General features: G+C 37.9%; 1 protein-coding gene across 10 annotated transcripts in view; it reads right to left on the bottom strand.

Annotated features, from left to right (window-relative positions):
• Positions 1-25,162, bottom strand: part of SEMA5A (semaphorin 5A) — a 320,230-nt gene that overhangs the window by 11,593 nt on the left and 283,475 nt on the right. For all 10 annotated transcript variants that reach the window (XM_059854936.1, XM_059854946.1, XM_059854910.1 and 7 more), the window contains 3 exons: positions 23,173-23,398; positions 13,460-13,678; positions 4,382-4,552 (listed from right to left, as the gene is read on the bottom strand). In XM_059854936.1, the coding sequence (XP_059710919.1) occupies positions 4,382-4,552; positions 13,460-13,678; positions 23,173-23,398 (616 nt within the window). The remainder of the gene's footprint in view (positions 1-4,381; positions 4,553-13,459; positions 13,679-23,172; positions 23,399-25,162) is intronic.

Below are 25,162 nucleotides of genomic sequence, written 5' to 3'. Positions count from 1 at the left end.
TATATTTCATGCTTGTGTGACCCCAGATACTTTCCTTAAATGAAGTGAATTGATCTCATTCCCATGAGGTAGTGTGAGTTTACTGCAGTCAGCATTCTTACAACTCAAGGCCAATTCTTGCCTTCACAGGACTCCTCTGAGTTTGGCAAATATAGGAAAGACAGAGCTCAGGTTAACTTCCTTTCTTCTGTCAGCTTTCTCACAGAGATAAGCTTTATGGTTTTGACATGGAATAAATAATGTCCTACTAATCCAAACCAAACTTATTTCTACTTCAAAATTTTAAGTGATCTTATGCCAATATGAAGCAAATTTACAAAATCTCATTTTGGCTCAAATGAAAAACTGTATTTTCTGATTTTTATTCAAGTTAGATTGAAGAACATTACAATTAGTGAATTAGTGAAGCTTTTATACACTATTAGTCAGGTGGAAAGCCAAGGAAGTTTTACAGTCTTTGGGGCCCCTTACAATATCTTTTATAATTCCAGAATACAAGGTTCCCATTTACTCATTACTTTCCCCTTGTTCACATGGGAGAGAAGTTAAAACTCTCAGTCATCTAAAATATAACAGACTGCAGCAGAAATATTTGAGACTGCAGTCTTGAAAAATGCCAAGCAATAGCTGTTGTTTATTAAACAGACTTACCTAGCAGGTAAGAACTTGGATATTGAAATTTAATGAACAATTGGTAACTGTCTTGATGAGGCCTTCTTTGAACAACAGGACAAATACCTTGATTCAATCAGCTAGTAAGATCTTGTCATTGTGAGTAGCAGAAATACTCAGCTCTGTCCTTTGGCTTTTCTGTTTCTTAGGAAAGGTCCTGGGAGGGGCTCATTTGCAGAGTGGGTACTAGGAGCACAGAGGCAGATGCCAAAATGTAGTCCAATGCTAATTCAGGGGGCTAGGAGAGCTGAGGTGGGGGTCAAGCAGATGGACAGGCTTCTTCCTGCTTACTTAGTGTGGCACATCCAGGAGCTGCTGTTATCACCTCCAGTGTCAGCTGCTGGATATAAGTAAAATAAGTATATGGATCTTTACCCTAAATATTCAGTAACAATAAAGCCCTGCTCATTCAAGCTGGAAGGAATGTTGCCCATTACAAATCTTGGCCCAGTTCTCACTGGTGGCAGAGAACACACTTAAGCCAGAGCCAAGATTCTTGTCCAGTCCTGGTATAATTGGAATATATGCAGCAGGTGCCAAAATACTTGTGGGTATCCTAAATGCATCTTGTGGCTGGTGTACTCTGCAGCCCCAACTCGTCCAATGTGCTTTTGACCTGCCAGACTCTTTGCTGAAGGCCCTACATCCCATGACGAAATAGGAACTTCAGAGTACACAGGGATCATGCTAAGTCATATATGAGTGACTGGGCAAGGTTACTGTTTTGTCCTGCTCCTTAGGGGACCCATAAAGGAACTGTGTGAGTCCTGTTGTGCACCAGACACTACAGGACAGGTAGTCTGGGTCTGGTGCTGAGCTGATCAGCTTCATCTGGCACACAGAATCACAGAGGAGGAGAGGGGGCAGATCAGTGCAAGCATAAAACAGAGGGTCACCCCTGAAATGGTGGTTCTCACACCAAACCTGTGGTTTGAGGAGGTAGCTGGCAGCTCAGAGAGCTGCAGAGAAGCAAGGCACCCAAGACTAACAGATGCAGGACTTCAAATTGTCCGATGTGCCATCCCTGGGAAGGTGATCCCACAGCTTTTGCATGTTTTTGTATTGACTCAGCTATCTTGCCTCATTCCTTTGATTTCTGTATCTTCAAAGTATCTGAGGCTCTCTTGCTCCTCAGTCAGGCTCCTGAACTCGCTCCTCAGTTCTGTGCACAAGTCATGAGAATGTAAAAGAGAGGGTCGACTGGAGAGGTGCTTAACCTGCTGAACTGCTTTTCCCCTCTAACATGGCAAGGCTTAATCATGACATGTCACATCTTCTTCCTACAGACTCTTGGCTGGCCTTTGGTGCCAGGTAAAGATAAAGCAGTTCTTAAAAGATCCCTTGGTGAAGGCAGCACTGCAGAAAGATCAGATTAATCAATGTAACATTTAAATCTCTTTCCTGCAGTATTACACCACCATTTCTAAATGCTCAGCTGCTTTGTCCATTATTGTATGTGTATGTTGCCAATCCAAGGACAGAATGTATTTTCACCTCTTAGAAAAGCAGCAAATACTTAAGGTATAAAATACTGTTTCATGCAACATATTGCAGACCTACTGCAACTGGTTACATTTACTGATAATCAGCTACTACTGATCAATACTGCAGTGCTTCCTTTCATATTGCTGTGATTGCATTTGAGTAAATTTAAATAAAAACTACAAACTCAATGGAAGAGCTTTTAAAATGAAAGATGAAAAATTGATGTGTTTTGCAGACACAAGCCTGTGACTTTCTTTTAAGTGCATACTTGAATACTTTCAGTTGGATTTTCCATTAAATCTCTATATCCTCCACAAATCCTTAGTATCAAGACTCCAGAAACTTTTGTTTGCTGCTAGCTTTCTTTGGAAAAAAAAAAAAAAAAGGAGTATTCAAAATGCCAAGAAATCTTCGCTCTTGTCACAACTTAAGAAATGTTATAAATCATTTCCATTTTTTGCATATTCATTTCTGTGCTGGATGGCTGCTCTTAGATTCCAAGTGCCATTACTATTCTCTTACACTGAGCACGTCACTCAAGCAGCGAATGCCAGCAATGGTGCTTTCAGATCTGCACAAGGACTAACCCTATTCCCCTGGTCCTTACCCCAAGAAAATGTCTCTGCAGGTGTTCAAGTGTCTGTCCAACTTGATCTATAAAGAACTGTGGTTATTTTTTGACCCATACCCATGTGAAATAAGAGCAGTAAAAAGCAGTTTTGAAATCTATATTGTAAACATGAGGCAAGGGCCATTCTCACAGCGAGTGGATGATTGCTGTTTCAAAAACCTACAGTAAATTTTCAGTGAGATTGAAATATCAATAAAATATTACAGAATGTGAAAAATACATTTTAAGCCTCTGAAATGTTTTTGTTTTATAAGGGTTTCCACTTTCTTGAACCAAGATGAATGAAACCAACCTCCTCCTCCAATCTGCATCTGCTCCAAAATTTGGGTCACAAGCAGGTCAAAATAAGATGAAGACATTATTTATGAATGTTTGCAAACTGTCATTTATAGGAAAATGGTGGTAGAAAATAAAGGCACAGCAAGAGAAATGGCTACAATACTAGCACAATGAACACTCCAGCTCTGACCTTTCAAAAATGCCTTAAAGGATTTCAAGGCAGCTATGTGACTTCTGCATACAAATGTACAATATTTGTCTCAAAAAAATCAAATAATCAAATTATTTCTATGCTTGGCTATTTTTTTCTTTTAAACCCAATTGGAGTTTTTTTTTTAAACACAATCTGCTTTAATTTTGACAAAGTAGGTACTTTTATTCTGCTGGAAGATATGTAGTGCCTAGAGAAGGAAAGAATCATAACAAGTAATATGATCTATTCAAAGTCTGTCATACAGGGGCTTTTGCCCTTGCATGCATAGCCTCATCATATGAGCAGAAAACTTTTGTTATGAGGTCTAGGAGCTCTAAGCGAAACAAGTAATACAATAGGGCACCAGAGTTCCTTCTTTCCTTTTGCTGTTGCCTGTAATCCACTAATCAGCAATAAATGAAAGTTTACGTGGTTTTAATCTTAATTTCTCACCTAAATTTAATTTTTAAAAAATTACTTTCCTTTAATATGAGTCAAAAGGCAGAGTCAAAGTTACAGAAATAGACATGATCCATAATATCATACAACTAGCAGGAGTGCTGAGACATTTCATCTACTTAGCACTCCACAGACATTTAAAAAGATCAGGTCTTTGTTCCATAACATTCAAAGTTGAAGGAGGAGCTTTATAAAGACCATGAAAGTTTTCTTTGTGTTTTATATGAAAACAGGGCAAATATTATCTACTTGAAGGACTTGATATCACCTGATGTGATAACACATGTTGAATATTAACCTGAGCAATTTGCTTGCTGTGAATGTTTGGTGTTGTAACAAAAGCACTTCTTTGTGATATTTTTACTAAAATCTCATAAACCATTTGCATCGTCCACTTCAAATATTACACAACTTTGCTTAATCCAGATTCAGATATAGCAACTTAGATTTTAATTTTTAAAGAGGGAGGAAGGAGGTAGTCTCCTGTAGAACATATTCTGCTAGTACTTGATTTACTGTAGCATTGTAGCATGTAAGGGCTGATTGTGCACTTAATAAGGGAGAGAAATTATTTGCTTCTGGATAATAGATCAAGGGCATTATGTTGGCTAACTGGGAATTGCTTACTCTGTGGCACATAAAGAGCAAAGATGGATGGGTACCTGGACATGGCTGTGTGTTGCAGAGTGCTTCCTCCGTGTGCAGGCCAAGGCAGATATCCCCTCCATAGGCTGGGGCTGGGTTTGTGCAGGAGCGAGTTCTCATGTAATGCCCCCCTCCACACGTTGCTGAGCACTTTGACCAGGATGACCAACAAGACCAGCCTCCATCCACTGCAAAGACAAAGAATACTGTGTTTTTCCAAGCTGATGTGAGACATGACATAATCATCTTTCTCATATTCTGTGGATCTAGTTCATGGCCTACTGAACTTAGTGGATATTTTTAGCTGTCACTGAACATAGTTCCCACAAATTTAATCACGATGCAATTTAATTTAAACAGGCCCTAGTATGCTGGAAAAATCTAACAAAATTACTTATACATAAAAGACAATTTTAGGGGGTGTCATAATATCTTTAAGAGCAAAAATCTTTTTTTTTTCCTTTTCTCAGTTCTGAGGAAACAAAATACCAAAGCCTGTTTAGCAGAAATATAGTAAGCTCAGACTAGTTTTTTATTGCTATAAATAAAACCTAGACAAATAATAGCAACAGAAGGATGGAGGAATCCAGAATTTGTTTCTCAGCACAGGTGGATTGCCCTAACCCTACAACCCATTTCAAATGATCTAACACAGTTGTGGGATTTGATGGGCCAAAATAACATTACACTCTTAACACAGCTATACCGTAGTTGTCAGAAGAAGAACAATGGCAGAAGCTTAAGAAAGCAATACCCACTGACAAGAAGGAGTTGCCACTTAAAGTTTCTAAAACAAATTTTTGAAGAATAAATGTTATTATTTACCTTCCCCTCCCTACCCTCTTTTGCATTTATGAATCCAAGTATGTCAAAATATTCTCCAGCCAGAGTTTTCACAATATGCTTCTGAAATGTAGGCTGGATTTCATGGGAGACCCATTTGTCATACAGTTTATAACACATGGCCACTAGACAAGATTTAAATGAAAGTTCACCTCATTGTCTGCACCAGTCTGGCTCCTTTGAGCCCCTGTTCTTAAAGCTACTGCTTCAGGATGTGTTTCTGGTTTCTAGAGCCACATTGCAGTCCATCGGCCAAAGACCTTGTATGTGCAGCCACATGATAAAGTCAGATGTACCTTTCCAAGGAATTAATATTTTCTTAATTAATCTTCTTTTTCATATTTTTTCTTTTCTTTAAGAAAAGAGGCAAACCCCTAAACTTTCAAAATTTTAATTTCCTATCATGTCCTACAAAAAAAAATTCTTTTCAAACCTATATGTAAAGCATTATCACTTGAATTCCTATGGAAGTAAATTATTTTCCATGTCTTTCTGGTCTTCTCTGTTCAATTAATGAAACAGCCTTTCAAGGGATAGTTTCCACTGGTTTACTGAAATGCTATTCCATCATTATCTCTAACCATAAAAAAAAAAAGGTTACAAATCTTAAAAAACTGGCTGACAATGAAAATATCTATGTGGTATTTGCATTTAAATTCTCTCATAGATGGAGATATAGAACATTAAAAAAAAATATTCCTTTTGTCTTTGCAGGACTGCATATCACAAATGCACTTGGTGAGTTGAGTAGAATGATTTCTCTGTAGTCTTCAACAGTGAGAAAATGAGTTAGGAGAATTTTGATATTAAAAGCTATGCACGCATTTTTAATGTCATTTCAGATACAGTATAGCTTCAGGTTCTCAACTGCTAATCAAACAGATAATTCCTCAATAGTCCAAAGACTATTTACTAATTCTGTAACAGAAGTTGTTGAATATACTGCATTTTATTCCCTGCATTGTTTATTTGCAACACCATCCTAAACATCAAGAAGGCATGGACTTGGCACTTCCTTGCTAAGATCTGTAGTTGTGAAAACTCTTGCAAGTAGTTTATCTGGACTCTGAAGCCTGATTTGACAGACAGGATTTCCATAATCTGGTACTATATTCCAAGTATGCAATTTAAATAAATTATTTCCATTATTAAGGAATTCAATGATTGCTGCATCATACAACAAATCATCATGCATGAGAGAGTTTTATACCACCTATCATAAATAAATACTGTATCTTGATAGAGTATCTGACTTATTCTCTTACTCATATTTTTCTTATTCATACCTTTCACTGGAAAACAAATATGTCTTTTTGCATGAGATAACTCTATTAATGCAGTATTATGCAAACTCATATCAAAGAAAGCCATAGGTTATTTGTCTTCAGTGCAGATGAAATATTCTGTGCAATTTTATAACAATTTCAAGACACAGCATCTTTTATTCAGAACTTGCCTCTTTTTTCTCTCTTTTTTAAAATTATCCCAAATAAAAGCAGAAGCTGTTACCCAAGATATTTATTTCAAACTATATTAAGGTTTTCACCTTTCTAGATACTCCTTTCTTTTTTTTTTTTTTAATGTGATCTTTGACTAGCTCAAAGGAATGACCAGAGGCACATCTGCTGCAGCATAAAGACCTTCATGAAACAGAATTGATTCTGCCTGAGATTAACTACACAGAACATAAATTGTTGGCAAACATTGCCTGTGCATTGTTCACTGCAATGGAGACAGTGACCCCCAACACTTCCCTACTTATTTTTCAATGGACCAGAGTGAGAATTACAAATGCACCTGCATTTGAAATTGCCATTGATCTACAGGTGGCCGAGAACACAGGGACCGATGTGACACCCAGGAACGTCACCATGTTCCACATCTGCAGTGACCGTGGCTGTACTATGTGGCTCCAGATGTACAGGGAGAAGTGGGTCTGGGGAAGGTGGGATAGGACAAATATAATAGACAATGTTAGATTTGATCCTAGTTGAGCTGGACCATGCAATTATGACTGGTTTTGTTTTTTCTTCAGTAACTATTTACTGACAGGCTGCCTCTGACCTTTCAAGGACTATTGTAACTACCTCTTTTATCTGTCCCCAGAACTTTTTCTTTTCAGCAACAGAGGATAATAAGGCATCATCATGGTTAAATAAGATCAAAGGAGTGGGTATTTACTGCTTGAGTTTTTACAAGACCTAAATAGAGCTCTGTGGTTTCTTTCATCTTTCTTTAAGTTGCCTAGCAACACCGCACCATCTGGGTTTTTTTTTTCTTTTTTTCCTTTTGTCACGGAGCCCTTAATGTTATTTCTGCCTCTTATACGAGGGAAAATACACAGCAGCAAGGAAAGTTCCAGTCACTACAGTTTCTTTACATAACCATTTTGTAGAGATGTTGGACAAAAGCAAGTCATTTAAAGTAGTTCCACAATGAAAGATTTAAAGTCTTTACATTTTCTGACAATTGCTGAGGTTGGTCCCTTTAGGAAGAAGGCACTTTTTAGCTAGGAGTGTGCTATCAAACAGTGCTCTTTCCTTTAGAGTAAAGCAAACAACTTTTTGCCTGCTGGCTGTTGCTGAGGTTAATAAGTATTTCTTCACTGTAATGAAAAAAAACCACACCATAGGGAAGAGGATTTGCCAGGAAGAAACAGTGTACAGAAATGGGATCTCCTGAGGACACGACAAAACATCCACACAACTGCAGAATTTCCAAGAGACAATAAAGTAAACTGGATAAACTTGTAAAACTTTGGGTTTTACAAGGAAGTATGGGCAGATACACTGACCTCACCTGCTTTCATGAGAACACAGACAGAATTGCAGGCTCCTTTATAAGCTGTCTGCATGTTGGGCAGCCTACTGCTCACTTCCAGACACCTGGGGATCATCCCATTCCACATCACTTAGTCTACTGCTTTTTCCCAATCCTGTGGGATACTGCTGCATGCTTCAGGGTGGGAAAGGAGCAATTTTTACATCATGGTTTACAAAGGCAAAGTCTCTATTTCTGTGATACCTTTTATTCATAAAAACAATGCTGGATGAAACAGTCAAAATAGTGCCATGCAGAAACACAAGGCAAATGAATGGTTCTAAGAAAAGAAGAATAACAAAATCTAAGGGTCCACTTGGATTTAAACCTGTAACTGAGGCTTTTAAGCCAGAAAACCAACAGTTGCTTCAAAGAGCAGTTAATCCCTTTTCTTGCTGGCTTCAGAAGCAGCCTAGAGAGATGAGTGCACATTATGAGAGGGGCTTCAGCCTCCATTTACGGGAGTAATTATTTTTCCTTCTGATTTATGAAGCTACTGCAGGATAAATTTAATTATTTTAATACATTCTTGTTTTCTTGTGGCCAAGTAGGAGTTCAAAGAAAAAATAATAGGAGGAAATGCAAACAATAAAGAAGAAAAAAAATTAAAACCAATAAAAAGCAACTGGCTTTAGGGGATGCATAAATAACTTAAATAGTCTTTCATTTTTGAATATCTGAAACTCATTATTGTTATTTGCAAGTTTAGTGGCATATGAATGTATTCAGATCTTCTCAGCTAAAATGTCACAACTAAACTAAACTAGAACTGCTATAATAAAAATCTGAAATTAGTAAAATCCCAAAACATTTTCATGAAGTATCAGAATTTCAAATCTAAGAGATGGCAACTGTCCTTTCCCTCTGACCCTCCACCATGCCCTGAGGAGTAGAGAGAACAGGAGCTCCTGTAGCTCATGCTACTCAGTGGTGCTCACACAGCTCTGCTTTAAATGTCCCATTAAGGCACATCCTCATGTCCCTATGCAAAGGAATATAAGAGAAGGCAATAAGAAACAAAACATAACACAAATGAAGAAAAGTTGTCTTTTTCTACAGAGAAAACTGAAGAGGTGTGCAATACTGTGAACTAAGACAGTGTTCTTTGGGTTCTTTTGGCTGTATTATTGTTGGGCAAACAGATCTTATAGTCAGCAAATTCCTGTAATTTTTGTAGATTTGCAGAATTTATCATTAAAACAATACTTTTCTTCATCATCTATTTCTCTTCATAATGTAAATATCTTGCAAATCCCCTAAGGATAACAAACCCTGATATGACTGATTTTAGATTGATTATTGACTGCAGATTAGTAACTCTAAGAAAACAGAAATGTCAGTGAGCACTCACAGTTATTGGGGCTGTTCAGTTCAGTTCTTGCCAGCTTAATGCTATTCACATCTCTGAGACATAAAAAAAGAGCTGAGGCACAGGTTTAAAGCATAATTCGCTAGTGCAAAACAATAGCTCAAATTCTCCTGCCCCTCAAAGTGGCTTACCCAGATGGAAACAGTACTTTATGAACAGGCCTTTACACTACTGTGGCTCATAAACTATTTCTGCTGCTGATTTGGGAGAGTGATAGTTAGTTGAAGGCAAAATTATATGAGGGATCATTTTAAAACTTGAACAATATGGACAAGTCAGCTTCCAGGACCTGGGTACAATTTCTGGCAATTTCCTGGCACTGTTCAATTTACTATTATATATTCAGCCTTCAAATACTATGAGCAATAAGCCCAGTGACTGCACAATCTGCCCATCAGTGGACCATTTACTACTGCAGAAAAAAATTCAGTTTCTCCCCTGCAGGCTTAAAAAAGGTTTCATAGACCTTGCTGAAGGCAGAGTCTAGATGACTTCAGTAATTTTTTGAAGTTCAGGGATCCTGCATTTAACTATCAATTTCTGTTTATTAATATATTAATAAGTATATTTAAAATGCTGCAAGGGTTGCAAGACAGTTAATCAGACAAGACAGCCTTGTACACTTTATTGCTCCATGGGCTTTTTCACTATGTTAGTCCTTCAGAGCACTTAGTATCTTCCAGGATGACACTGAGCCCAGATTAATTCATTGAGAAGCATTAAGTCCTACTGACTTTCAGCATGGCTTAAATACTGCTCAGTATATTTCTCTATCACTCCCCTTTGTCAGCAGTTTACATCATAAGAGGTTGATCCTGCCTGCAAAAAGCAGAAGAGGAAGCAAAGCAGAATTGAGCTTGCAGTGGCAGGAAGGGTCCTCTATGGCTTCCATCACACCTCTGCCAGCCAACCAGAATATTTCTGGGAGTGTAATGACTGGGCTGGACTATTATTAAAGGGTTCTGAGCCAGAAGGGAGCAGGTGAAGCTGTCCTTGACCCGGAAGAGCTCAGGAAAACCTTAGCATCAAATTCCTTATCGCAGTTTTAATTCTAGTACCATGGAAAATACTTTCAGGTCAAGGTCAGAACAAAATGCCCTCACATTCCTTAGCCTTTCTGTCTCTTTCATTAAAAATTAAGAGAATTCAAATTTATTGGTGTGCTTCTCCAGTAAGAATTTATTTCCTCCCTACAATGTCTAATTTATGGGTAAGTCTTATTCTGCAATCATATTTTACTCTCCCATGTCTCAAAAAATCAATTACATCTACTGCTTGCAAAGTTTTCCCTTCAGATTTATCTGAGATCTTATTTAGTCTCCTATGTTTTTTTCTTAATTACTGGCAAACAGTAATTCTGTAGCTGAGGAACTTTGTGACTCCTTGTTGCAGGCTTTGATACATCTAAATACTTCATTCATTCATTCTCTACATCTTTATTTAAATTTTCTTTGCACTGAAAAGAAAAATAGGACTTGTCTCTAAATAAAATTATTAGATAGATTAGGGCTTCTCGATTCAGAAAGGCCCACCACACTTTAAATCAACTGATCTTTTAAAATGTTTTCAAATTCAAACTGCAGTTTTTACTTCTGCTTTAAAATTATGGGTTTTTGTCTGGGGTATTGTCTATCTCATAAACAACTTACTACAACAGACTTATAGGTGTGTTTTACTGGCTGACACAATTTCTTTTAAAAAATGTAACAGCAAGCTGCAGAGCTTGATAAAAATACCACTTCTCAAAACTTTTGACTAATTTAAACTTTTAACTCCCAAAAAATTCAAGACAGCATTTAATTTGAAAATCAACAGCAAGGGCTGAACAACAAATCCATCCCAGTATTATAGACAATCTGTGTCCATTTAATAAATATATTTCAGTTACTACAGTATGGTGATTCAATCAGAGTTTGTGAGCAGAGCTGATACCTTACACCACACCACTCACGGGCTTCAAAGGAGGCTGAGGGCAGTGTCCTATGGAGAGATTCCCTTTACAAGGGAAGCAGGAGCCAGTGAGGAGTTGCTATGTTTCAGGTTGCTTCACCTACTGCATATCTCCCTGGGGAGGTTTGCACAGGTTGGTACAATGATCTTCTAAATCTTAGATTTACCAAATTACAGCCAAACTACTTGAACAGTGCAGTTACATGAAACAGAATAATTTATCATTTTATTACTCCAGAAAAGCAAGGCCTTATGATTCCAGTCTGGGAACTAATGAATCAGATCATGTACTAGGGCTGTGCCTACATGGAGAAGACTTGGACCACAGTTTCCTAATTCTCTGAAAAATGTTGGCTCTCTGTTGGTTCCCTTCCACTTGTCTCCAATAGTGCTTAGTGCAGAAAACATGAACACCCTTCACTGGTCATGCCTCTATGCTCAGAAAGAAGCTTCACCTCTTCCCTTGATCTCTTTCCACTCCCAGACAGAGAAACTACAAAATGAGCAACTGAAGGTACATTCCTTCTTGGATACAGCAAGAAAATTTCAGCAGAAAGCACTGGCTGGTTGTGCTCAAGTGCCTCTTTTAGAACTTCAGTGGCTCAATGGGTGTTTTCCCAGATCAAAACAGGGATACTTAACAGAAACTCCCCATGGATCTGCCGGACCAGAAGGAGACCTGGGGGCTTGAGTGCCTTAGGGCATTCAAGTTTTCCAACAATCCCACCGTTCCTGTCAGCAATAAAACTGCAGAGAAATTTGCTTTCAGTGAACAGTCAGAATATTCACAGAGCTGCTGGTTTTTAGGCTGTGTCCCAAAACATATTGCTCAGGTTCAATCCAAGATGGAAATGTTTTTCAAGAAACGGTGTCCTCCCGAGAGGGAAGTGTTTTGTGCACAGATCTTTTGCTTCAATTTTGATGCAAGTAATGGACAGTGACTGTTATAGGGCTTTAAAAGCAGGGAAAGCACTGAAAAAAGACTGGAAAAAATACTCATATTATGAAAAAAAATAAAAATGTAACCAATGTAGCCACGACTTCAGGAATACAGTTTCAATGTGAAACCATATATGTATATATTAATACACATATGTGCTTTAAAATAGTGGTACATATATGTAGCACGTGTATTGCCATAGAATTTCTTCAGGTCTGCACTTGAATAAATGACAAAATCTTCAAGTCTTCAACAAGAAAATATGAAGCACTGCTATACACAATTAATGCAATTAAAGATGCATGAAAGCTTATTTCTAAATTTATTTGCTGCTGCTGGAAAGAACGGAGTCATTCACTCTTCTTCCTTCTTCCTCTATGTTGTTTCTTACATTGTACTCTCTCTTCCTAAACCTAAATAGCACCTTCTTTTCTTCATGTGTTCTCCTATATCCTTCCCCTTTCTTTTCCCACAAATCCTCTGCAAAGCTTAAAAGACTTTAAGTTTGAATTTTTTTTTATGAAGGGTGAGATGTGACTGAAAAAAGATTTTTTTTTTCCCCCTAGGTCGGAGATACAACAATGATTTTTAATCCAAAGTAGTTTCTTGTAAAAATATATTCCACTTGTAATCCCTTTCATAGAATAATAAAACAACTTTAAATTAAGGAGAAACTCAAGATTCCAAAAACAATCTTTATGGACTGCTTGAATAACCATCTAATTTGGTGATCAGTCGTGAACCTTATTTGCTGGCAACTCTACACTTAAAAGCTAACACAGATTTAATGCCAGCATCCACTGTGATTAAAATAATATTTTGAGTTTAAATAAAGACTAGGCCAGATTTCATGTCTTGCCAGAATTCTTATGCCTTTTTTTTTCCTATAAATTTACATACTAAAATTATATTTTTAGAGTCAGTCTCACAAGTTAAAAAAGAAACAGCTATTAATACTCTTGAGGATAAATTTATTGACATCACATGGGAATATTACCCAAATCCACTCACATTATAAAGGTGCGTTTGAGCTGTAATTGATTCAATAACAAAAACAAACCCAAACCTCACCAACTAAAATAGGAAAACAAAAAACCCAACCCAAATACGGAAGATATTAATTTGAGGATGAGCTATTTGGTTTTAACTTCCTTCATTTCATTTGAAACTTACCTGGGCAAGGCAAAATGTTGCACTCCTGGTACTCTAGAGATGGGCCGAGGCAAGGAAGTCCCCCATACTTGGGCTCAGGATTGCTGCAGACCCGCTTGCGATTCCGGATACCTCTACTGCAGTCACGACTGCACTGAGACCACGGAGACCAGGGAGACCAGGCACCATTGATGGTATGAGCAGAGTATCTTCCAGAACGCAGGAAGTCCCCTGACAATCCTAATAAAAAAAGGATCAAAAAAGTAATACTGAATTAAAATGCTGTCTCAGCCCAAAACAACTTTTTCCTCTTCAAATTTACTCCTAGGCTTCTAATAGTAAATAATATGAACAGAAGGGTCCTGTCCTTTAGCCTCACAATCCAAACCCTAGTTTCATCTCAAGAATCTCTTCTTCAACAGAAATTTCACAATCACACAGAACTACAGTGAAGAGTTGGATCCAACACTTCAGTTAAAGTTTTATGGCTGCAATGACTGAACTAGACAATTTACGCCACCCAGGAATGATAAAATTATCTGACTCTTGCACAGGAATTACCGTCAAAAAATCTCCAGATGTATTACATAAATATAATTGCCTCTGTTTTACAGGAAGAAGGTGACAAAGGAGACAGGATTGAGCTTCCTGTGACCACTCATTGAGCCAGCTCCCCTGGTCCTCCTGCAGGGCTCTGCTTACTTAATCCACCCAGCCTTCACTGCTGCTGGCTCTGCACAGAGGCTCATGGGTATCCCATGCACTGTGCTTATCCTAGCCATATTCAGACTTTAGATAGTGTCCACTAATAATTCCACAAAATCTAGCAGAACTACCCTTTTGTGAAAAGCAAAGTTTGGCCAATTTAAAATATAGTTTATTTTTGACTGAATTAAAGTGTTCTAAGCCATTATTTCCACATAAGCTATAGAAATCAGCCTTTTGCAGACACACACACCTACAGAAATTTCCTTTTAAAAATAATAATCTGGCAAGTGGAAGACATATTTTCTTAGTTTAGTACAGAGAAAAGGCATTAGATTAAACAGCAATGGAGGAAGCCTGCTATTTATCAGTGAGGAAGGACACACAGCATCCAACCAATAGACCTGGATGTAGCCCTGGGTGAAGTTCTAAAAATCTGCAGTTCATTTGAGTATCTCTGTCACTTTGTGACTTGATCCTGCAGGTGAAAAGACTCCCTCAACTGTACTAAGCACAACACTGAAATCACTCTTGAGTGGTAGCTTTACCTCTAAGCATCATTACTAAGCATCTCCACCAACACTACTGTTACCAAAGCAGTTCCCCTTACCCAGTGGAAATTCTAAGATTGATGGACCAATAACTGCAGCTTTTATTACAAGTACCTATTTAAGCTGTGATGAGAGAAGGTCCTGTGAATGGTACTTCAGCCAGCGGAGGATGTGGCTGGCTCTCAATTCTGGAGCTTCAGTATTGACAATATAAGTCAACAGATAAATTACGTCCACAGTGGAGAAATGCAGGGGGATTGTTAGCAGCTCTAACTTCAGCACAAATGTCTATTCTTAAGAAATTGTTTTGTGCCCTACCCACAGGCGTATGCACTGTGGTAGTATGAAATGGAGATAAAGAAATCAGAAGATTTACTGAATGATGCCATGAAAACAGACAGAAATAATATCGTGAGGAGTCTGCCCAACAGCAGTCTTGCATGAACAGAATCAGCCTTCTGCATAACTGTGATGGAGGAGCCTCTTATTTGCAGTGTCCACCCTATTTCTGCTTATGGCATTAGTGACACTGCTTAACTTCTTCCCCAAGAAATACATTCACAATCATCCCAAAGTAGATGAGGGTTTGCATGTTTTTATTCAACGTCTGATAAAGTGCAATATTGGAATGATGATGCACTGACATAGAAATACTGGTAATAAGAAACTGCTGAAATTAAAAAGAAAACAGCAGAACTGCAGTATAAAAAATGACTAAAAATGGATAAAACCTTTCAGGAATTATAGAGGGTAACTATTTCTCTCCTGCTGAGCCAGATTCTATTACATAGATATTAAAAGCAGCATTTCAAAAAACATGACATACATTCAAATGCAAAAAGGGAAGCAAGTACAGGGAAACAGAATGTGAATTATGAATACAGGTCCACTTTCCTGCTCTGTGAGAGCCTTTTTATGCAATATCGTATCACTCTGGTCATGGAAATTCTCAGCTTATGTACACAGTGAGCTCTGAGAACAAAATAATAATATATTTAGTACCAGAATTCTAAATCGAGGGTTTTTAAGTTATTAAATTAAGAGCAATGCAAACAATGGAAAAAGTGTTAATCAGACCAGACTGCCAGTCATTCCATTCATAAATCACTGCAGGGTGTATCACTTTGTGTTGGTCAACCCATCACACATTTCATAAGAATACTAGGATATTTTGAAGATATTTTTGCAGGATATGTATAGCTTTTTAAGTCCTAAGAAAAATGTGAGACCTTATCTGGCATTATGGTATTCGATTTCTTGGGATTTAAACTGGGGACTGGGGAATAGAATCTTTTAAGGGAAAGCTCCAAGGTTGTTTAGCGCTGAAACAGAAAAATTCTCCAAAGAATCTTTTCGTGCAGAAGTTTTGCCTGCAGCAAGTGTTCCCCTGAGTTTTCTTCTTTTCAAAGCATTAAAAAATTTATTATAAGGACCCGTCTTTCTACAGTTTTACAGTAGTTAATAAAGTGTTCATAAAAGGGTTTTTAGAATTTTCTCTTTAGACAGAAACTACACAATAAAAAATTAACATTATGCCATTAACAGCAGGAAAAGTGACAAGATCAGTTTGTATTCTGGAAATACTGTTCTATATATTCCTTATATATAGCCTTTTAAAATGAAGGGCCAAGGCGCACAGATGAGGAGAGAACAGTGGATATTACTTATCTTAACTTTAGTATTAGTTTTAACACTGATTCCCATAACTTCCTGCCAAACAAGTCAGCAAAGTATGAGCTAGATAAGTGGACAGTGCAATGTGTTGAAAACTGGCTGAGCAGCCAGGCCAGAGGACAGTGATCAGCCAGAAAAGTCACGAATTAAGGCCAGAAAAGTCACGAATTTCAATCCTGCTTAACATCACTAATGACCTGGACAAGTTTGCCTTGACTGTGAAGACTGGCTGATACACCAAAGGGTCGTGTCACACTTCGACAAGGCAGAGAGAAACCTCATGCAGTTCAGCTGGGGAAAATGAAGTCTTGGATCTGCACAGGAACCACCCCATGCAACCATACTTTGAGGCCAACCACCTAGAAAGCAGCTCTGCAAAGAAGGATCTCGGGGTTCTGGAGGACAGAAAGATGAATGTGAGCCAGCAATGTGTCCTTGGGGAATAGAAGGATCTTGGGTTATATTGGGAAGAGTTTTTCCAGTAGGTCAAGCAAGGATCCTTCCCCTCCACTCAGCACTGGTAGAGAGCCCATCTGGGGCTCTGGACCCAGTTCCTGCATCCTTCAGCTGAGAAGTCCTGTTTATTAACTGAGGTGGTAGAGGGGATGGGGCAATATAAAATTAATCAAAAGATTACATTATAGAATTTGTTCAAGCAAAAAAATTCTTCAGAAAGTAAGTACATATACAGCACCATGTCCTAGCCTTATCACAGTTTACATCAAATTTGACAGGAGAAGGCATAAATAGAAAAGCATTATAATATTTCAGAGCAAGCGGCACAAAACTGTAAACTCCAAACTCCAAATTGTCTCATTAAACTGTGGTTTTCTTGCTTGCTGCTTCTGTTTGCAGTTTGGGCCCCTTTCAGATTGCTCTACATCCAACTCCAGAGACAGAAACCAGATTGTGATACCCAACCAAATCCAACATTAAGCTGCTTTTCTCAGCTTACTGCTCCCAAGATACATGTATATAGTGGCCAGGATGCAATGGCCAATGCCCTTGGTGTGGTAGCAGCAAAAGTCTAGTTGCCAAAACAAAATCTTAGCCCCCCTCTATTGAAGCCCATCTACAGAAATACTTGTAAAATCTGCAAAGAGAATGATCAGTCATAGTATCATCAATAAACTAATGAATAGCTTTCCCAAGACAGACAGAACATCTGTGAGTCAAATTCCGATCCAATCTTTATGACAGGTTCATCATTCAAATGTTCTAAGCTAAATTGTTCTCAGAAAGCCTAGGACTGACTTAGAGCCCTATGAACTAGAAGCAAAAATTCTGCTTACAGCTTACCAAGAAGCTCATTTTCAGTTGTTCAGAAGTCATACTCCAGTAACAAACTGCTGCACACTGGCTAGAAAAGGGCATTTAACTATTTGATCCCAGTACAATTTTAAAAAGCAGCTGTGCTTCTCTAAGGTGAAAAGTTCCACAAGTAACAGCAAGTACTGCAAAAACTTCAGTAAAAGCCATGACAATGATACTGTGGAAAAAAATAACCATGAACTTCTAAGATCATGGAAGACAAAAGATATGAACTGACATCTAAACAAAAGACTTTTCTCTCATTTAAAGCACTTCTGCTTTGTTCAATATCAGTAAAATTATAGAGAAATTACTACTGCCCTGCTGATGATTTACTTATTCCATAATGCAAATATAACTGAAAACAATTGCCTAATTAATTTACATCATTCTGATATAAACCAATATGATTAGATGATTTATAAGCACATTTTTAAAACTTTTTGGTTGAATTGAAATAGCTTCATAAATACACAAGAAATTAATTCTGTCTGAAGACATGTTAACATGAAAGTCACCTGCCCTGACTAGTACAGGAGAAAAAATCAGCCTTTGCAAAAGCTTGTAATGAGACTTTGGTTGGCCTGATTCTGCTTGAAAACTGCAACACTCTCAGCCAAGTTCAATTAATTTGCCTTAAAGTGAGGCTCTGTTAAAGCACATAGCTTAATAATAATTCCCTAGTCTAGCCTGTAGCTAAGTAATACAGCCCTAAGTAAAAGAGAAGTAGCTGTGACACCTGATAAATTATATTACTTGACTGATTTATGACTTATGTCCTCCAGTTCCGACCTAACAAAGAAAATTCAATTACCCAAGCAGTCTAGGTTCATGACTTAAGGAAAAGATGATCTGAAGCCAAAATTCAGGTATCCTGAATCATTTCTAAGTGACAGCATGAAGCACTGCTTGAAGTGCAGAGGTAACAAGGATAAGCAAAGATTGTTTCAGGGTGGTCACTTTCTGAAGATAGTCTTCAAGTCATTTGACAATATTATTGAAGCATAAAACTTTTATATAAGTTCAGTCCTAAATACCTATAACTTATAAAAAACTTTATAAACCTTCAAAACATAGTAAAATTGAAATAGTAAAATGTAATGGCAAACATTAATGCAATGCAAAGACCACATATTTTAAAAACCCAGAGAGTATACAGATGGAGGATGTCACATTAGCATAAATTTATTTCTTGTACATAGCTCTTCTGTTTTTAATTATTGAATCCCAAAGTTCCACTGAGTTGTGCTTTGTCAATCAAACTTGAATTTGTCATCAAATTCAGTTCTAACTTCCAGAATTCATTTTGTTCTTACTCAGAATACGACAGCTTAGCTTCAGTATGACAGTATAAGAAAAAACATCTCAAAACATACTCCTCCTGACTACAGGACATTCCTGATTATCAGCACATGTTCTGTTCTGTAAAAAATTCTGAATGTACTATGGATTTCCTGTGAGCAACACAAGGAAAGATTTAATCAAACTTTTCTCAAGAGATCACAGCCACTAGGAGAGTAATTCAGACAAAATCACATTTTGCCTTCACAAATAACTATTGTTATGAGATTTGAGATAGAGGAAGCAGCAACAGCTAGGAATCTAGGAGCTGATTTCCAGGTGCCTGGGGAAAAAAAAAAAGCAAACAAAAGACTCTTTAAGATAAAAATGAGTGAAAATAGAAGTATTGCCTTTGTTAATTGCCTTCAGAAGGTATTTTGGAAGTCAACCTGGTCTCACTCTGGCCATGTCAAAGTCAAGTGTCTTGTCTAAGCCCACCATTGCTGTCTGCATTGCACACCATGGACAGAAGGCAGTATCTATCTCCAGAAAGAGAACTGAACCCATTATATCAGATGCTTATCTTTAATGGATCCCTCATTTCTAAGGGAGCTGAAGCTCTCTTTGTAGATTACTATTGAGTCTAGACTTTGGTAGGATAAATTCAACCTAGAAGTATCAGGCAGCACCATTCCTTGTGAAATATTTATCCCTGGGTTAAAAGATCATGTTTTCAATAAAATTATTACTGTTTATATATCAGATAATCTTACAGAGAGCCAGCATGTTTACTGTAGATATTTAATATGTTTCATAAGCACACATTGAAGCCTAGGGTAAAGTAATGTCTATACTCTGAATGCTGGATTGTACAGACAGTGCATTAAGACGTACCACAATGCACACAATCTCTTTCAGTTTATTTGAAATAGCTGTCTCTCTCCTATCTGAGCACTACATGAAAACCCAGAGGCAGGGAACAAGATTTATTTTTCTTTCCTCCTAATCAAACTTCAAATCAGAAAAGCATGAATACAGTCTGCAAATGCTACTGCTTACTTGATTGAGATAGAAATCTTACCACACTCAGGAGGAGTCTAGTGGGTTTCTGGCAAGAAGTTCTATCTCTAAGCTCAGACTGCAAAGAAAGTTTGCTTTGCTAGCATCTGACAGTGAAACATGATTCTGTTTAACACAGCGTGACTATAGTTGCACAGTGGGAGATTATAGGCAATGAGAAAATTTCTAACAAATGGCTCCTATCTGCAAGGAACAGAGAACTGATCTCTGCAGAACACATCTTTGGTAATGAGGTATGCCAGGCACTCTGTACCAGAATTAATCTTTCTGTAAAAGCCAGAAAATTGCTACAATTCAACATGGAGATAATGAAAATAATGTTTCCCAGCATCCAGGCTCTGGTCAGGTGGAAGTAAGTTATGATGTTTTCTTGCTATCGAGGTGAATGGTGAAGGTGTCTGCCACAACTCATGGTTTCCCATTCTCAAGACTTCCCTCTGTCCCAAAAGCTACAGCTACTCTACATGACTCTTAGGCATGTATTTCCTTCCAGTGAAATCCAGGAGCAGTAGAATGGTGTTGTGTTGGCCCACATCGAAACCTGGGAGCAGGGAAGTGCTCCTGAATGCTTTCAGCTCCTGAATGCTGCAGTTTAGAGGCAGTCAGCAAGTTTCATTTCATAAGCAAATCAAAATGGTGCCCTCTCACCCCTCCCTCAATAAATGTTCCACTCCATACTGTTCTGATATCCATAATCAGAAAATGACTAAGCAAACAGTCTCAAAATAAAATGTGCTATTTTCACCAGAAGTGTATCGGTTAATGCAGCCACTTGGAACACCGATCGAGTTTCACCTTTCATTCCAGAATAATTAAAGACTCACACTGGCCAAAATGAATCAAAGAATGAGTGCAAATGAATGGCAAAGCCATAAGGGCACTCACTAGAAAGAACAGACAGATGTATAATAGTTTCTGCCCTGTCAAGTACTCAATAAAAAGCACTTAAATATTCAGTAGTTTTGGGATTAGTCAGCAAAAATCCTTCACCCAGATGAACATTTCTATTACTATGCAACAGGGTTGGGGTCATACACATACATTTCTCCAGTGATGAATTATTTCCAAATGAATCAAAGCAGCAGCTTCAGCAAGATGCAACAAAAAAGTACAAGGAAATTCAGGAGTATTATGTTCAGAAGGGAAAAAAAAAAAAAAAAAAAAGAAATCTTCATGCTAATCAGGCAAAAAATGCACCTGAACCACCATCCCCGACCCATCACTTGGACACTGAAAAAATGCTTTTATTTAACAAATTGTAGGTTTTGTTACTTCTGCCTATATTCTGCAGGAGTCAGACCATGCATCCATCTCCAGGAGAGGTCTTACGATTATGACTTCAGAGCTGAGAGAGGTGTCTCCAAGTTTGTCATGCCAAGTTTGAATTTCTTGCAGCAGTGTGATCTATAACAAACTGGCTCCTCTCTGGTTTGCCCTACTGACCTCCTCTCTTGTCATGCGTTGGCTTTTGGATACTCCTTTCTTACATACTGCCATTTCAGATTATGCCTAGATTCTCCTGTAGCTTTACTTCTACTTGTGATAACTTTCCCAAGTCTGCACTATCTGGTGAGAAAAATATTCTTTCTCATTTAATCTCATGAAATTTAAACATGTATCATCCATGTCTAAGTGCTGGAAGACAGCAAAAAGCAGCAGCACCACTTGAAGTCTCATTAAAGACAAGAGACAGGTCATACACCAATCCTAGCAGTGAAAAATCTTTGCTCAATAAAGTCTGAAATTTGGTTTGGATGAAAACAGAACAAAAGAAACACTTGTGAGAAGAGTTGCTCCATGCCAAAATCTGCCCTGCTATCCAGACCTAAGTGAAACCCCAACATTTGACACTGTAGATGATGTGAAATGGGGATGACATAGAGCACAAAACTAAGTCTTATCTGGAATACCATTGGTTTTGTTTTATGATTTCACACACTTCACTACTGTATATTTCTTTAAAAAATTGCTAACATCCTGCCCCCTCCAAAGAGACACAGATGCCAAACGAAGCAATAAAGGTTTTGTATGGGATGAAGGGCAGGTGTGGGGGAGGGTGGAGAGAGAATGGAAGTTTCTAGCATTTTATCACAGAAGCCAACTCTGCAGCCTCCCCTGCTACCAAAACCTTGACATGTAAACTTAGTACAGGCAGGAGCTTAAAAATGACTTTCACAATAGTTTCTCTGCCTGAAGAATACTGAGAATTAGAAAGTCCAGGGACTGAGAAACTGTTCTCTCTTTGTGGTCTTAGATAAGCCAAATGCCTTCAGTTATCCTTTTTTCTTTTTTAGCTAACCTGGGTCTTGTGAAGATACAAAAGACTATGTAAGTGGAAAACAGGCCTATAAATATTCAAATATAATAATAAAAACACAATATTTTTATATTGTATTACTAAAATATAATACTTTAAAAGATACACTGATGTACAGTTAAAATTAGATAATCAATGAAATTCATTAATAAAATTAGAATGACTGTCACAATTTCTCTAGTTCTAATTTTTTTATAAAGAACTATGTATTACTGATAGGAAAAGAAGAAAATTCTGAAACAAAGTAATTCCAATTTAAAGTCATCTAAATTTGAAAATATTTTGAAGGAGTTTTGTTTTCAGTCTCAGAAATAAACAGAACTTTCAATTACCAGCAAAAGCACAACATAAACTTTTATAAGAGAAATTATCCAGTTCATAAACTCCTTATTTATTTAAACACCTGTATGAATTTTACAGTTGTCACTTTCAAACTACTGAGTAGAAGTTCTTCTCAGAATATTCCATGTTCTGGAAATATGTTAATGTTGCACAAATTCACTCCTAGTAAAAGCTCAGGGGAGTATGAGGGGGAACAGAATCTTACAAGATCAGGATTACTGTGAAGAGAATTAAATTAACCTGGTAAATCTCATAACTGGTGATGGAAGACGCTTGCTTAGTCTGAATGATGACGCTACATCCAGAAGAAATAGCCTAGGCTCCCTACTGGGATCACTCTGCCCTCCTTTTCATGATCACTTCTGTTACACGCAACACCAGCAAGCAGAACCCTCCACTCTCTCTGTGCTGAGAATGGAACTGCAGGCATGTCACTAGCAGGGGGCAGGGTGAGCCCGCCTGGCTTTGCTCACCATCTGTGGAGCACCCGCTGGAGCCGTCGCTGGAGCAGTAGCGCATCTCGATGCGCTGCCGTCCCACCTCCAGCAGGTTGGGGTCGGGCAGGCGCGCCTTGCAGGTGTATCGGAAACGCTGCTCGTAGTGACCTCCGTTGTCTGAGATGTTCACCGGCGTCCAGGGGGTCCAAGGAGTTGTCTTCTTTAACTCTGGGCAGGCGTTGGTGTTACAAGGCTGATATTCCTGAAAGAAATAGGTCATCATAAACACAATCATCAAATATGACCTTAAAAACACCCAAGAAACATGTAGACAAAAAGACAACTCTTTAAAAAACATCTTTGGATACTTTTTCAACATTTCCAATAGCAACTTCCAAAAGTTCATTGATCATCAATGAACTTTTAATACCAGTCTCAAGCTGAAAGTGTTTTTTTCAGCTTCTATGCAAGCACAGTACCACTCTGCTAAAAGGAGTGATACACCAGTACAAATTAGATATATCACATCCATAAAAACAGTAAATTAAACACTCTAAGTACCACAATCAAGCATATCCTTTATAAATTAATAGCCCCAAGAAAGGTGAAGCTAAATATGCTAAAGCTTTTCATTAAGAGGAATTCTAATAAACTGCAAGTACATGTCACAAACTGGCAAATAATTCCTTGGTAACATTTAGTGGCATATGAAAAAGCAAACCACTGCCCATTTTGTATATTGCTTACATACTTCAAAAGGGACAACAGATAAAATATGTTTTATATTACAGATTCTGGCTCACTGAGGTGCATGTTACTCAGAGCTCCAGAATTGCTAAACCTCTCTTCAGAAGCAAATTCCCTGTGGAGTGATATTCACTAAACAGAACAGATGACATTTAAGAAACCAATGCAGAACTGCCAGTATTCTCACAAACTCAGACTTGTCAGTATTCTCAAGCCCCACAATCTACGTTTTCTGATGAGTATCATCAAGGTCTGTAGGTCCAGCCTATTCATTTTCCAGAACAAAATATACTTCATCTGATGCAAATTCTCAGTAAAATATTCGGATAAAATTAAACAACCACTGAATACAGGAATAAATTCACACTGATAAATTATTAAAGATGACAAAAAATAGGCATCAGTGTGAAAGCTTTAATTTTCTCTCTTCCTCTTGCCTGTTAGAGAGAGAAACTGAGCTCCTTCTGAAAAGGAGCCGACTAAAATTTGTAATTTCACTAAATATTAAAAAATAAGGAAATAATAGAAATAATGGGTTTATCATATAGTACAATTTCCTTCTTCCATAACCTCTACCCCAGCTGATACCACCAAGTTCCAACAAGCAATAGATTACCTACTGCTCTCTTTCCCATGGTGATAATGTCCTTTTTATCTCATATTTCCCTCAGTCCACTACCTCTTCTCACAGAGAGTTTTACTTAGGAAGATACCCAATTAGGTTTAGACCAATCACTTTCAACCCATTTAAAGCCTGTGTTGCCATTTCAAATCTAAAAGAAGCCTATTGTCTGAAAGCCTTCCTAATTTTTCTATCTGATAGAGCTGGAAAAAAAAAACAACCCAGAAATCCTTGTCCCACTAACACAGCGATACACCAGAGAATCCACCATTATGTTCAGGATTCTCAAGTTCTGAGGCCACAGGGATCTGTGACAACCTTGTGCTTCCACAGTTTTGTTTTACTTCATATATGAAGAGCTCTTAGACCAAAGGTTTAAACTGGACTACTCTTGTTCCCTCCTGAGGGCTGTGCAAAACCCTTTCCTACCTTAAAACCTTTTGATCACTCCTATGGCGACTACAAGTCATACTCAGGCACCATTTAGGGAAGATGATCAATCTTTCTGGGATCCAAGTGTCAGCCTGGTCTGGTTTCTGATTCAGAAGACAGCAAAGAACAAGCAAATTATCTGCTCCCAGGTACAACAGGGGAAGTAATTTCTCCATGCCTCTTCAGGAGTCAACTCTTTAAATCAGGTATGTGTTAGACTTAGAA

This window comes from Haemorhous mexicanus, chromosome 1 (assembly GCF_027477595.1).
Source record: "Haemorhous mexicanus isolate bHaeMex1 chromosome 1, bHaeMex1.pri, whole genome shotgun sequence".
Classification (NCBI taxonomy): Eukaryota; Metazoa; Chordata; class Aves; order Passeriformes; family Fringillidae; genus Haemorhous; species Haemorhous mexicanus.
This window is presented reverse-complemented; position numbering and strand designations above follow the sequence as displayed.